Genomic DNA, 16107 nt, shown 5'->3' with positions numbered 1-16107 from the left:
AAGATATTGGGGGGAAAAAAACAACGCTTCACATAACTAATTTGTTACATAGTGAACTATCATGCTGGAACTAACTATTAGAAGATTAATCTTTTTACATATTTATACTTTTTCATATTTTACTCTTTTTAAAAGAGCCTAAACATATTATAAGTTTTATTTAGTGATCTAAACATGTTTCCCTTTACTACCTACTTCATCCAACAGTTTTTATGTTAAAGACTTGATGTCTTTGTTGATGTTTCTCTGTTAAAGCACTGATAGCAGATGCTGTTGCTGTTTGAGCTGCGAGCTGCACTGTGGTCACTGTAATATTTCCAATATGAGGGTCATATTTGTTGCTAAGATTCTCCCTGAAAGCTGTGTTCAGCATGTTAAAACATTCTTTAAAATCATCCAAACTACACTATTATAATAAATTTCAAAAGTTTACTGTATCCACTTTGTGATGTGTGCCACACTATGCACTTATTAGTGCAAGCATTTCAACGTGAATCACAGAATATTGTTGTAAATAATGAAACAATTATTTTTCATTGTTTGCTGACACTATTATTAACAGCAGACCACATCCACCAGCCTGGACCATCACCTTTACCAGCCTTGAGATGATTCAGAATGAATTCATGAATGTATTCAGTTGGCACCATTTTCAGACTCTGTAATCTGTGTTTATCAACAGAAAAGAAGATTTATCAAGATTAGTAGATTAAAGTTTTTACAGTCTTAAACTGCAAGGGCCTTCGTGAATATGTGTCTACTGCAGCCTCAACTTTCTGTTCCTGGCTGACAGAATTTCCTGGCAGAATTTGATGTTTTCTGGTGCTGTGTGTTCTGAGATACTTTTATGCTTACCACAGGTGTACAGAGTGGTTATCTGAGGTACTGTAGGCTTTCTGTTAGCTCCAACCAATCTGATTATATAACACAGGATTTTTTGTCTAATACACTATTATGAGTAAACTCTAGAGATTACTGTGCTGAAAATCTCAGGAGATACTCAATACAATCATTGAGTAACATCATACTAATGAATTGCTTTGTGAATGTATATGTGGTACAGTGTTGGTACTTATATTAGCTTATGAGCTTCAATTGATTAATTTCAGTCTATATAAGGCCAGCAAAAGCAGGCATCTTAACTGAACTCAGAGGAAGCATTCGTTTCTTCAGAGCTCATGCAGCCCAAGAGGTACTACTGTAACTCTCTCTCCTACACACACACACACACCAACCCCTAACACCTCCCATCCTCCCCCATCTGCCATTCACTCCTCTCCAAGTGTCTTCTTCTCTGGAACTCTTCGACTCTGCCTCACTTGATGGATTAGGCCATCAGTAAGAAATAATTAAGAATGCGCTGGAGGCTCGTCTGACCGAATGCAGCATCAGTTGGGTAACAGGGGTCAACCACTCAGAGCTACATCTTTCTGTTCCACTCTCTTATGTCTAATATCCATTTACCAAACTCTAAACACAAGGTCAGAAGGTAACAGGATTTGGGTGATGAGGAGTGAGGAGTGAGATTACGAGTGAGCAGTGAGTTCTGTAGCACTCTACACCCACTCTCCAGAGTTTATTCACTCCAGCAGTCCAAAGCAATACCAGCAACACTGCTATTTAACGACCTATTCTACCACTAGGCACTGGGAAAAAGAACATCTTGAAGTCAGAGATATGCTGGAAATGTGTTACCTCTCTGCCTACCTGTGCATACCACTGTCTATTTAATCTCAACTACTGTAGCTGCATTCCAAAGCCTAGGCAGGTGGGCTACATTTCTTGTCTGCTACATTGTGAAAGAACCCTTTATATGCAGTCATGAAATGCAGTTCTAAACAATTTGAAGGACACAGCTGATGTATGCCCTCAGTTACCAACAATGCGAAGTGAAAAGAAAAACAGCACCATGAAAGTTAAGAAACAAAGGTGGAAACTCAAACCTTTAAAAAAGAGCATAATACATGTAATGATGACGTTACTACTTAATTTGAGAAAAATAAAACTTGAAAACGAAGACAATGAGTTTTGTAAATTGCATAAAATCTTTCTAAAAAAGAACTTTGCATAAAAAATGTTAAAAACAAAATGACAAAAAAGAAGGAAATAGTATTAGCTTAAAAATGTCCATTTCTATTTATTCTATACTCATATTGTGATCAGATTGGACAAAAAGGATAACATGTTCTTTGGCCAGACCACTACCACCTGGCCCCCTTTTGTGGTAAATAATTTTACAATCATTTTAAAACTGAATCATATAATTCACTCTTTCACTATTCAGTATTCATGTGTATATTAATATGAGATGATTTCCTTCCTCCTAACCCAACAATATCCCTCCTATTTTATTCACAACCATCCGACTCAATCAAAATTAAATAAACAAGTGGAACATTGACTAAAACTAGGCATAAATGCATTGCAAAAAGTGCATTCTCAAAATCACTGATGTGTAAGGAGATTTAGCCAATGTCTATACAGTTCAGCCATATAACTTTTTGGCAAGCCTGAGAGATACTAATATAAAAATATCCTTAAAGGTCTCATTCTAAAGTGTTTTCATTTATTTTAAAATGTAGAGTTGTGGTCTTTAGTATGAATGAATGCCATGTGAGCTGTTTTTGTGGAAAAATAATGCTCTGGTGATCCAGTATAACGCTGCTGTTATTCCTGTGCTCATGAATATTCATACACGCAAACATATCACCTCTGATTGGTGATGCAGCGAGACAGACATCGGTTAGAAATGTTTTAAAATAAAGACATTTTTACACTAATAACAGTCTTTGCATTGTCATGTTACTTCAGAACATGTGTAAAGCCCTGCTAAGTGCATTTTAGCCTCTGACCTTAGAGTCTCTGTAAAACATAAAATCCACCGGAGATCCTACGTAAACCTATGTAAACACACAGAGGTGGGTAGTCCAGGTCCAGAATGTAAAAAGAAAAAAATATAGCATTTTGAAAGAGAATAAATCAAGATATCTCAGTGAAACTTAAGTGAGATCACAAGTATGTCTCCTGAGACAACAAATATCAATATTTTTATCAATAATATTTTCCTCTAGAAATTGATTTTCATTTACTGCTGTGCAATGACTGTAATGTGTTTTTTTCCTATTTATTTTTTTCCCTACTCATTTTCCTAGTAATTTTTTACATTTCCAGACAGTGTTGAAACAGGTTAGGCACATTGTAATTATTCTTAAGGCCACATATGTAAAAAAACAAACATGCAAAAAACAAGATATGCACACAGGAAGGTAGGCCAAAAGATGAACAACACAGAGGGTAAAAAAAATGACTTAGATTCAAATAGATGATCCCAGAAGCTGAAGCGAAATGCATACATTTTGCTATATGAAATTGTATGACTCTGAAACAGCATGAATGACTATATTTTTAGTTACATGCATCGGTTGATTGACATCAACGACAAAGAAATAATTAAAGCCAAAAGCAGTGCGGTTCCATTTTTTCCCAGCATATTGCACAATCATGCCTCACAGAGATGTTTCATATGTGGCAATAAACTAGCAAAGTGACTGAGGCTTTGTAGCATGTAGACACACGGCATGCTCACGCTTGATATTCTGCGTCCTATTTTTAGCTTTCTATCAGCAAGCTGAGCTGCTTCATTTGTGTTCTACAATGACGAGCTACAGAGAAGCACACAAACAACTCTGATAATGTTCTATTGCAGGAGTAAAAATGGTGAAAAGGCCTGCCTGTTCTTTTGGAAGTATCTTCAACTGTCAACCGAAACTATCATATCTCTTCCTGCTCTTCCCCTGTGGCACTCTGCATCTACAGATAAAGTTGAATTGGCCTCCCCCTCTCCTGAGTTCCAGGCATGCAACACCTGTGGTCAATCTTTTCTGGAGAAATGAAAGAAATAAATAACAAATCAGTGAGGAAAAAAAAACAGGGATATCGCCAGGAGGTAGTTCTGAGTTCACATCAGCTATAAAACATTGATATGGAGATTATATCTCTTCAAAAAAGAAAAAGCATCGCTAGAATGCGAGGGAGGTGGAGAGAGCAGCTCTCGCTGGCATGTGCTGTAATTGAAGTGAATAGGGCCCTGGGAGAGAGGCGTGTTAGCATGGTTGGTGGAGCATAGCAGAACACAGGCACCCGCCTGGCGGATGTTTCATACAGGCTGCATAGGGGCCATGTGTGAAGCTCTAGAGATGAAACACAGGTGGAATCAAAAGCCTCCTCTGCCTTGAGTTCTCCAACTAGAGCAGAGTGAGAGAGAGAGAGGGAGACAGATAGAGAAGGAACGCATTGTTTTAATTGTCACGACTACAGTCAGTACCTCACATTACAGAATATAATTTCCTGAACACCTTTAAAACCCCCTGTCTGCTTGAAACTAAGAACGATGACTAACTCAGCCATCTTTTGTGAGCTGTAAAGTGGAACTGATGTGGGAGATCAATGAAATGAAATCCCCCTTTGAACACAATCCCATTTCCAGTTACATAAAGTAATGCTAGGCTTTTGATGGAAAACATTTCAATGTACAATTCCTCCAAATCTAGAAAGATTTCTTATTACATTTCGACACCTACTGTGGGCAAGTGTCATACCAAGAAAGACAGATTCAATTTATGGGGAACAAGATGAAGATTTTAAGAGATATATTTTTGCCCAGAAGGTTTCTGTGGGCAGTCTTACTGTACAGCTACTGTTTTAAAATGCACTCCTGAATTCCCTGTCTGCTTCCAATGTCTGGATCATATATCCCAGCCTTTCTTCTGCAGTAGAAGCAACATTGATAACTGACGTACACATATAATTAATTTATACTCTGCGAGGTAAACTCTCTCTTGAAAAATTCAGTAATTTTTATTTTAAAAATCTGACAAGCAAGCCTGCTGTGCCAATTTGACAACATTATAATCTTGCACACATTTATCAGTCAGTCTGTCTCCCTTAAAAACTTAACAGCCTTTAATAAATGCCCTGTTCGTATGATTGATTTCTGTCTTCCTTTAAAAAAGTTGTTTACTTGAAGATGCTTGTCCATGTGCTCATGTAGGAAGAAACTAAATAAAATAATCTATAAAATACTTTGATTTCATAGATAAAACAAATGATGTGGTGGACTCGTAATGCAAGTCAGTAACAAGGAACTGCAAGTCAATGAAACATTCCCTACAAAAGTTGAGTTTAGTAATCAGAAGAGTTCATCTTCAGTTAATATGTAATTTATGCATGTGTTTCTGAATGTGCATTTAGCTAGAATGTTATGTCTTATGTTATAAAAAAACTGCTGTGTAAAATTATTTCAATTATTTATTTCAATAAAATGTAGATAAGCTAATAGAACAGGATTCTTTATTTGTGCACTGATAGCTATAGAGATGGCTGACTATAGTAGTGCTGGGAGGTTAACTTAATTAACTTAATTAATCAAATGATTGTTTTATTGTAATGGGATGATGGAGATCTTTATATATAGAACCTGGTAGAGGTAATCTCAATAGGCAGGTTTTGTTTCTGTCAGAATCCTGTAAAGATTTTCATATTTTACACTTTTTCCTAATTAAAATATCAGGAGATTATTGTTGCACCTTGTTCAACTTGTAAATATACAACTTGTGTCTATACTTCCTTAAATATGAATGTAAAATAAACAATAGTTTAATTTGATAGCTCTAAATGGTGCAATTTGTTCCTATTTTGGCACATCTATAAATTAAAGAGACTAAAGAGACAATCCTTTTCATGTATGTAAGAACAAATCATAAACTTAATCGAGAATCTCTTATATATTTGAATAAAATTACGATTACCCGAGATCAGACCAGGGTAGTACCTTCAGTTACACAGTGGAGACATTCTGAGCAGATTGTACTAAAATGTCATGACTGAGGCCTACATTTAAAACCATTACATTACATCTCTTTAAAATGCTTTACCTAGAGGTGAAGCCAGTGTTGAATATTTCAGTCTTTAGTTGAGATTTTTGTTTAGTCTAATTATTAGCTTCAACTAATGCACGTTCTAAATAAATGCCAAAAATTTAATATTGAAAATGCTTCAGTGTGAAGGACAGAATGAAGTTCTATATGTTAAAAAAAAAATAATAATAACTGCTTAGTCTGTGGTAATGCTTGTTACCTAGTATACTTGTTAATCCGAAGTTTACTATGATTTAAAGGATAGTGATTTGTTATGTATTAAAACGTAATAAATTATCAATTATATTATACTTAATAAATTTCACCTGAAACAATACATTAGCAATTTAACTTGCTTCTTTCCTTTGAACACTGTATTTTCTGCATGTTCTCTCCCTCAGGCTGAAGGTGATTTTGCAGTAAAATAAAATCTTGTTATTTTAACCATTATTGAACACGTACTGCTGCTGTGAGGAAACATCATTTCAATACCTACTGCTGTTAACTTTCCTGATTTCTTTCTCCACACCATTGTCAAGCTGACCGAGACCCTATTTACACCTGGGTTACTTTATGTGAATAAGGTATTAACCACATGCATTTATACCTTGTAGTCAAATGTGCTTCAGTTAATACGACTGAAATTTTTTCGATGTGTTTTGTTTGAAATTGGAGTTCTGGTTGCTGAATGCATTTATACTGCTAAAACATGTGGATGGATCAAAAGTCTCAGAACTTCTACTAAAGTGGTTTAAGCAGTTAAATTTGTATCTGTTTTAAATATATTCTAAACGATTTTACTCTTATCTAGACATAATCCCCTACTCCTAATACCATGAATGTGAAGAATGTTCTTACATTCTTTACATTCTTTGGAAAAACATTCTTGACAAGTTACCTTGCAAAAACAAAATCAGAGGAAGGTAGGTCTGAACAGCGTCTTTTACTATTAAGTCTGCATTGAATTCACAATGAATTCTGGGTATTATTGTAGACCCAAAACACACATATGAGTTAGGTGACAGACGTACATTTCTATTTTAACTAGGTTAGCCTTGCCATTTCTGTTCCAAAACATGAAACACTATTGTGTTTTGATTGGTGCTGAAATAGGGAGGTGTGCATTTGAGTTTTCAGTGAACCATTATTAAAGTAAGATCATACCTGAGTATGATTTTCAATCAGCCTCTAAATTCACTATGGCTTTTTAATTAGTGCCAAACAACTAAAGCAGGTCAAAGATATAGAAGCAAGGAAACATTGCTCTTTTTGCGGCCTTTGAATGATACTATAGCAGGTCAGGATGTGGATCTGACTTAAATCTGCTGAACTCTTAATAAGCCCATTTCATGGTGGTTGGGCATGGATTAGAGTTGACATGGAAGACGTGGTTCTGCACAGAGGAGGCAGCTCTGAGGTTTCTGTAAGACCTGGAATCATATTTGTTAAAAACATTTACACATCCTATATGCGTGGAGGCATTACAGTCCACACAACTCAAGATTTTGACATTATTTCTGTAGATTAGCTGACTTTTGGATCAAAGGAAAACATCATGTACAAATGGCCAATGATGTGATATGTGTAGAATTTGTAGAAGGACATGCTGTTCTTGCTTGATTGTTTTTCATTGGAAGGCTTTTAACTGCTCTAGATTCAGTACTTCACGTAATTACTTTGCGTTTGCAGGCACACAGTTTCTTTCATTCAAAATCAACTTCCAAAGCAAAGCAAAAATAAACGATTTCCCCAGCCTGGGCATACACAAGCTAAGTTTTCAGAGGCAAATCCCTGAACATATTACCATATTACAAGTGTTTGCACAAATTTCAAGCCATATGCATGCTAGTAAATCACTTCTAAACAACTTGTGTAAACACCAGAAATCGCCCATAGAAAATTACACTCTGCTCCCTTCAGGTTTGTTTGTAATAGCTTGGTTTAGTCCAAATTTATTATAGACCTGCTGTTCACCTCTAGACCCTGGGGTGTTCGTATTTCTACCTCTTAGTGAACCACATGGTGGTAATTAATTGAGATAATGAATTTTTAATGCTAATTTTCCAACCTCACTTTCTGAAGACTTAAGGAGGGGCTGGCACACAGCAATGCACTCAGCTTCAGAAGCTCAACACTGGCAAGTTGATCGAGTTAGAGTCACGAGGTCAAGGTCAGATGTCGCTGAATCCACACATTGCGTTGTTTTTCTGCAGAACCACTGGAGTATGACAAAATTTGTTCCAAATCTCTTCCAAGGTTCACTGAAGACAGTGACCTGTGTTCCGATAAACTGAACTGGGAAGAAATGCATTTGTTGGAAGATCTGACACGGAACACCAGAAAGCTGCTCCCTGTTCTTTTTCTAGAAGTGTCATCATAAACACTGATGAGTGATTCAGTTTAATGTTCACTCAAGAAAATGAAGATTAGCTCCTCTCACTCTTCAGATGGTGATTCCACAGTAAAAACATTTTTATGAGCTAAAACTTCATGTGTATCTACTGCCCCCAAGTGTTGTGGCCTTGCAACATCATCACAAAACAAGTGGGCTGTACCTTTTTTTCATTTACAATAATCAGAGCAGAGGTGTGACTAGAGACATATTGTGACTGGCATAAGTGTTTGGAGAATTCAAGGCCAGAAGGCCAGATTAAAGTTTTTGAAGATTTTTTTTTTTAAGTTTAAAGACCATCTGAATGGATTATGGTTTAAATATTTCTGATATATAATCTTGAATTGATATTTTTATCTCAAATGTTTTAATATAGTATAAAAACTAAAAAACTAAATAATTTGCCCCACCACATCAGTATGTATATACAATATCAGCCAAGGTGACATTTTGTAAAGGCAGAATTAGGAACAGATTACCTTTAGAATTCAAATTGCCCACTGTAAAATGATTCATCTTTAAAATAAATAAAAAGACATTAAGGTGAAACAATTAAACCACAATGCAATTTTAACACATTTCACTGCATTTCAGTTGCTTACAGCAAACAAAAGGTATGATCATGTACTGCTAGCTTTAATGAGGATCCCCTGGTGAAATTAGTAAAAAAGTGTTCCACTTTTGTAACTTGATGAGGCAGCAGTCCTGCTGGGGGGATTGAATTAAGTAAACCATTACAGAAAGGAAGTGTAAGGGAGTGTAAATTAGGCTTAAGTAAAAATCACAAGGGCAGAGATTTCTCCTATGTGTTTTATTCAAATGTATCCATGAAAATGTCACTTTTTTAGGTATTAAAGCTACGTCACTTGATATATTTTGGAGCAATATATTTAAAATTGAGCCAAACTACACTGAATCTCAAATCACATTTTTATTTTCTTTCCCATCTTTAATGAACCCCTTCCAAAACAACCTCTGCTGATAAAGTACACTTTACAAAACTCTCGCTCGAGATTTCACTGATTAATCACACTCTGGTCCAGTCTGAAGTAACTAGATAGTCAGACAAAAGCTGTATTTTAATGGTGGGCTGCATTGCAAGATCACTACATAATAAAAGGTTGTTGCAAACTGAATTAACCCTTGTACAGCAGGAAATGCATCCTGTGCGATATTTGAAAGACAAGAATTAATATATTTGAGTTAATACATTAGTTTTGGCTCCTTTAAGGTTTTACTTCACTCTGCATCCAGCCTAGTTATGTCATGAGAAAACAGCAGTGTGTAGGTGCATGCAGGCAATTAGCAGTTAGCTTTTATTCAAGGTGATATCACAACTTTTTGAAGTGTATGTCATGATAACTCATATTATAACAATTTTCACAAAACATTAATTCAGCTCAAAGCCCTACAATGTATTCTTCACAGCCAATGTGAAAGGAAATTAAAACATCACAATGAAAAATGGTGGAAAACAAAGTCTCCAAAGAAGATACCATTTTAAAAGTTTTTAATACTATTTATAGTATCAAAATGATATCTGTAAAGAAATGAAAAATAGATGAGTTTCACAAGATGCCTCAGTGTCATTATGTGATGTTTACAGGTAACACTGCCACAAAGCCTCCTTACACTGTAATGTGTTTGAACAAGAGGCTACTGAGAAGAAGTCTTTATAGGCTAGTCATACTAAGGACCTGTGGTACCTCAAGCACAACCTAGGTATGCATACTATAGATCAGTGTTGGTGGACAGGTACCCAACAGCAAACCAATAATGGACCACTGGTGAAATGAACAATGCACTTCTATGCATTGTGTCAGAGAATAGAGAAAACAGCTACAGTTTGGTCTGAAACTAAACCTAATTAGCTTATTACACTTATCAGACAAGTATTAGCATTGCCTGCTAAGCGCTAGCTTTTTGGCCGTTCAGAGGTGAGTAGATCAGAGTGAAGTCTACTGCTAATTAAAATGACAGTTTTGTTTAATTAAGCCTATCATATTGCTCCCCAGCGGAGAGACCTGCTGAATTAAAAGGAAACATGGCAACACTCCTGTTTTAACAAGTGCTGCTTAAAATGCACCCTATAATCCAGTGTTATGTGTCTCCTGCATTCATTTGGAGCACTAGTTGTGCATTTCCTTCTGAAATTAAGGCTAAATATAGTTGCTGTTTGGCCATACGTTTGCATAGATCACCAGGTGTATTGTGAATTAAGCTGTTTACATGGATATGTGCACTAAGACCTCTACATCTACCCATGGCAGAAAATGTCCAAAAAACGAAAAAAGGATGGAGTTGGTGGGTGTTCTGTCCAGCATTCATCAGACGTCTGAGCTGCCCTCTAGTGGAAGCCTCTGGTAACATGTGTAGCACACAGCCAATAACATTAGGAATGCTCTTGGTCATCTACGCAATCACGTCGCCAAACAGCAAGTATTTCTCATACATAGAGTTACCGTATATATGTCAGCCAAGTGTTTGATAAGTAGTTCTGCTAAAAATCATTTATACTTGTATATATTTCATGTGACCTGCAATCAATTAAATTACCGTATTTTTCGCACTGTAAGGCGCAATTAAAATCCTTTACTTTTCCCGAAAATCGTCAGTGCATCTTTTAATTCAGTGCACCTTATGTATGAATTTTACCAGTCAAGTTTACCACTACTCCACTGAAGTACAGCGTTATACAGGAGTCTCAGTTTAGTTCTCTAGCACCAGGACTGGAGCAGTATTATCATTAGCCGCTAATTGCTATGTCCCAGTTTAGAGGTTGGTATTATCTGTCTGTAGCCTGCTCCTAATCCCGACTAGCACTGCTGGAGCAGCATTAGCATTACTGGCTAGCCTTGCTAAGAGCTAGCACTTTAGCCGTTCAAAGGTGGGTATTATCAACCTGTAGCCTGTTTCTAACCCCAGGTAGCACTGCTGGAGCAGCATTAGCCGCTAACCATGCTGCCTCTTTTACTGTTTAGAGGGGAGTATATCAGACTCAATGGCTTACTGGAGCACTCGAGGTTCCTCAGTGTAGTGCTGTCGGGCGGCATTGGCCGCTAATTGCTAGTGGTTAGACGCTAATGTCAATGCTCCAGCCTTAGTGCTTGAGAAATTCAGAAATCTAAGCTTACTGTAAGTTACATTACATTACATTACATTTGGCAGACACTTTTGTCCAAAGTGACTTACAATAGTCAAGTACAAAAGTAATAGAAGTTAAAGATAAAACATTTTTAGATAGGGCTTAAAGGAGGTCGAAGGGAAATAATGGGATAGAGAAGTGAAGGAGGGGAGAAAGAAAATGAGGTTAGAAGTAGTTAGAGGTGTTAGGAGAGTAAGTGCTCTTTGAAGAGCTCTGTCTTCAGGAGTTTTTTTAAAGATAGCGAGAGATTCTCCTGATCTGGTAGTGGAAGGTATTTTGTTCCAAACTAAATAAACAGAAGCGCTTTACTCACCCAAATAAACAGAGACATCTGTGTAGATTAACATCCAGCACTATATAACACTAGCCAGTGTTTGAAGTGATGCGCAGCAGGTGAGAGTGGCCATTGTTCTGACGGGTTGGGCAACCTTGTCAAACCGTGCTACCCTAGTGTATATTTAAAAGTAAAAATACAAAAAGGACCATATTAGAAAATGCTCCCGGAATAGGAAGTGTTGGATGTTGGGATAGGCTAAATTACTGTATCAGGTAAATTTATGGTTATATAACTGTAGGTTTTTTTATAGTTTATTATTATTATTATTATTATTTTTAATTGCCATTTACAGTTTGTAACATTCAAGCAGGTGGTTTGATGCCCCCAAGGAAAACGGATTTATCATAAAAAACATGAAAACATAAAAAATGTGGGTTGGCGCATGCGCAGTGCTGTTGAGAAGCACATATCGATGGGTAGCATAACTCGACAGAACACCGGTCCTGAGGCGCGGAGGGTCATAAAGCGCTCTGATTGGCTGATACGGCCCCACGCGGGGAGTGAGAGGTCGCGAAGTTTGGGGAAAATGGCTGCTGAACCCACACGAGAGTGGAGCGATGAGACACTGAAAGGAGAAGATGTTCCTAAAAAAGATCTGATCAAGTTCATCCAGGACAACGCCTGTCACTCGGTACGCAGCTCTTAGACCCAGACCCGGAAACTCGACTCAGGACCTTAAACTGTGAAGCAGCTCCACCGCAGCCGGATAGCATTAGCTGCTGCTGCATGCTGTCTAATGAGCTACCAGCAGCCCCAGCAGATCCACACTGCTGACTTCATAGCTGACTGAGGAGAGCCCCCTACTGCATTATCCTACTGTAAAAACAATATTACAATCCTGTACTGCTTCAGCATGATATTTCCCCCGAAATAAGAGTTTGTATGGCTAATATTTTTAATGCAGTGTGCAGGTTCTAATGCAGTGGGGAGGTACTAATGCAGTATGCAGGTTTCAATGCAGTTCACAGGTTGCAATGCAGTGGGGAGGTTCTAATGCAGTATGCAGGTTTTAATGCAGTGTGCGGGTTTTAATGCAGTGTGCAGGTTTTAATGCAGTGTGCTGGTTTTAATGCAGCATGTTTCTTTGTGTTTTCAGTTTCTTGCCGAGCACAAGCTTATGGGAAATATTAAGAATGTTGCAAAGACTGCAAAGAAGGAACAGCTCATTGTAGCTTACAACCAGCTCTTCGAAAGTAAGGTAAGCATAATCTACACTTAAAGAGACCAGCTAAGCCATTATTGCTGTGGGCAGTCTGCTGAAATGTGATGAAAGTACATTGAATTTAGCCAGGCAGAACTGTACAAAACCCTTAACACAGCTGTAGAAACGGTTCATTGTATGTTAGAGATGTATTGATCCTTTTAAATGGTCAGTATATATTTCTTGTATATTTATTTACAGACAATCTAAAACCTAAAGCTGCTTATTTAAGTACCATTTTTTTTTTAATTTCTAGATGCAGGGGCAGTTTTATCTAAATTGTCTGCCGAATATTTTTTTAATTGCGAGTTGCATAGAACTGTGAAACCCACAAACACTACAGAGTGGACACTGCAGAATTAAAACATCAAGCAAACAATGAAAAGTACAATTTTATTCTGGATTCCTAATCAGGTAGGGATTATTAAACTTTTTCTTTCCTGTTTTCAGCTTGGTTGTGGCATTTATCTTTTAAAATGTAATTAAGAACTGTATAATGTTTTACTGGCTAAAGATGACCACGCCATCTATTTCTGTTGTCAATTGCAGAGGTTTAAAGGCACAGAAGTGGAGCAAGTGACTGAGGACGTGAAAGCTGTAAAAATTGATGATGCGCCCAAAGAATCAAAGACAGAAGTTGTGGATGAGGTATTGTGCTTGAGCACAAAACATACTGAAATTGTTAAAACACAGATTAACAGAATACTATTAACTGTTACAAAAGGTTAATTGTAATGTAATCATGAACATATTTATTCCTATTATAAGTAGTTGTTTTTTTGCTGAACAGGGTCCCCCCAAGTTCACAAAGGCAGTGCTAAAGAAAGGAGACAAGACCAACTTCCCTAAAAAGGGTGATACAGTAGCATGTTGGTACACTGGCACACTTGAGGATGGCACCGTCTTCGACACCAACATCCCTACAAGTATGCCTTCACAATTTTCCGCAGACATGTATACGTATTATATGCCCAGTCTTAAATTATAAAATTGGGCACCCTGGGTAAAATACATGCATTGTTGACAAGTATAAATAAGTTTCAGCTTAAACACAAACACATTTTCACTGTCTAAAGCATAATTACTGTGTAGTAGCTTGATTTATTATTAAATGTGACATACAGATATTTTTTCAGTTATTGTAAATTCAGAAAATAAATAATTTCCTTGGGAGCATGACAGTGGAAGATTAATAATGGGTCACTATCATCTTTGCAGCTGCAAGAAAGAAGAAACAGTCCAAACCACTGTCTTTTAAAGTCGGGTTGGGCAAAGTTATCAGAGGGGTAAGTTTTTAGTCATTGTGGAAAACGTTTCAATATGTGGATGCTTATCTGATCCATTATACTGATGATATTCTCCAAATCACTTGCAGTGGGATGAAGGTCTCCTGACCATGAGTAAAGGTGAGACTGCACAGTTGGAAATCGAGTCAGAGTGGGCGTACGGTAAAAAAGGGCTTCCTGATTCCAAGTATCCTTTTCTAGATTTTCCATATCTTGAAGAATTACTGTGTATTTAGTGATTTAAAAACATTGCTGTAGTAATCTGCTTTGAATTGCATTTAGAAGGTTCTTCCTAGTGGTGCAGCCATCTAGCTGTCCTGCAATGAATTTTCTGAAACAATCGTTGCAAATAATGAACCAGCTACTTTAATTTTACAAATTAACCAAAGGAATGTCTGTCTTCATCTCTCCCCTTGAAACAGTATGACCTATCAAACCTCACTGATTCAACGCAGTTAAAACTGCAGTAAATCTAAATGTTTAAAGTGTTAAAAATAATATTACACCGGTTCAAATACTTTTTTTTTTTTTTCACTTTGTAAGTTTTCCCCAGTTTTATCATGTGAAACCAAAAATTATAACAATTATTAGTTGTTATACATAATGACTAATATATATATTTTTTTAATCTGCAAACGCAGCTTAAATTAATAAAAAAAAATGAGGACAACCTTTTATCCTATCAGGGCAATTTATTTAATGTGGTCCCATTTAGTCACTTTTTTTATATTTTCTCGGCCCATATTTATTTACTTAATACATCTACGTAATTAATAATGGTGTTTGTGTGCTTTTAGAGTTGCTATATATATATATATATATATATATATATATATATATATATATATATATATATATATATATATATATATATATATATACACATATACATATATACATACACATATACCTAATAAAGTGAATTTAATAAATTGAAAAAAATTAAACACATTTCCACATGCCATTTATTTAAAAAGTTGTTGCAAGAATTGCAAAAGTAACAATGCTTTAAAATGGTTTTGTGCAGATCTAAGCTTAAATACTGAACACTTGTATCAAATTGTGTTATTACTAATATAAAGGCTATATTATTTCTTATCTTGATTTTATTTTCTAATTAAAATGTAGTTTGAAATACATTTAATTTAAAATGAAATATATAACTGTCTTCTTCACTCACTAAAGTTTGGGACCCATGGCTTTTTGGTGCTGAACTTTATGAAAAACCAAAAATACTTTGTAAATAATAGTCCAGGTTAGAAATCAACTATAGTGTTTGGGGAAAATAATGTTAAACCACCTTTACAGTTTTTAGTTTTGGGAAACTCAAGTTTAATTTATGCTTAAATTGTATAACCTTTTGTTTTATAACATTTTTCTGTACATCAACTTGAAGCATGTAAATCCTGAAGTACATGTAGAAGTTAAGTCTATTGCACAATTTCTTTCCAAACCTTAACATTGGTCTTTTCCTTAACCTTTTTAAAACCAGGATCCCACCAAACGCCAAACTTATTTTTGAGGTTGAATTGGTGTCAATTGATTAATGCCTGCACAAATATCCAGAAATGCTCTTCTGTACATGTCCGCCTGCCGTATGTACTGAAGTTCAATGAAAGATTCTCCTTGGGGAGGTTTGTGAGGTCATTTTTGTGTTGGCCTTGATGTTAGCACTACCATAAGCATCTTGTTTGCCCAACAGTTTTGCATGTGTAAGAAGTTAAAATAAAACATTGACCCTAAAGAGTTATCTTGTCTGTTCCTCATTAAAACCTCAAGCTTCTTTAAATTACATGTCTCAAATTAACTATGCTAATGAGTCAAACTCCAC

The 16107-nt window shown here is 36.2% G+C and overlaps 1 protein-coding gene across 1 annotated transcript; it reads left to right on the top strand.

The window, feature by feature from the left end:
• The first annotated feature begins 12156 nt into the window (after nucleotides 1-12156).
• On the top strand, nucleotides 12157-16022 carry fkbp3 (FKBP prolyl isomerase 3). Its single transcript, XM_049482959.1, has 7 exons — nucleotides 12157-12420; nucleotides 12886-12987; nucleotides 13540-13638; nucleotides 13781-13916; nucleotides 14209-14276; nucleotides 14366-14463; nucleotides 15769-16022. Exons 1-7 carry the CDS (start codon nucleotides 12172-12174, stop codon nucleotides 15821-15823), a joined length of 807 nt encoding a protein of 268 aa, XP_049338916.1. The 5' UTR covers nucleotides 12157-12171; the 3' UTR covers nucleotides 15824-16022.
• Nucleotides 16023-16107: the final 85 nt, after the last annotated feature.

Source organism: Astyanax mexicanus, chromosome 1 (genome assembly GCF_023375975.1).
Source record: "Astyanax mexicanus isolate ESR-SI-001 chromosome 1, AstMex3_surface, whole genome shotgun sequence".
Taxonomy (NCBI): domain Eukaryota; kingdom Metazoa; phylum Chordata; class Actinopteri; order Characiformes; family Acestrorhamphidae; genus Astyanax; species Astyanax mexicanus.
Note: the sequence above shows the minus strand (reverse complement) of the source record. Positions and strands in the feature narration are given on the sequence as shown.

Excerpts from the sequence above, each read along its gene's own strand:
- fkbp3 (XM_049482959.1), top strand. The coding sequence starts at position 12,172 with ATGCGCAGTGCTGTTGAGAAGCACATATCGATGGGTAGCATAACTCGA. Across the intron at positions 12,988-13,539 it reads ACCAGCTCTTCGAAAGTAAG|AGGTTTAAAGGCACAGAAGT; the intron begins GTAAGCATAATC and ends TGTCAATTGCAG. Across the intron at positions 13,917-14,208 it reads CGACACCAACATCCCTACAA|CTGCAAGAAAGAAGAAACAG; the intron begins GTATGCCTTCAC and ends TCATCTTTGCAG.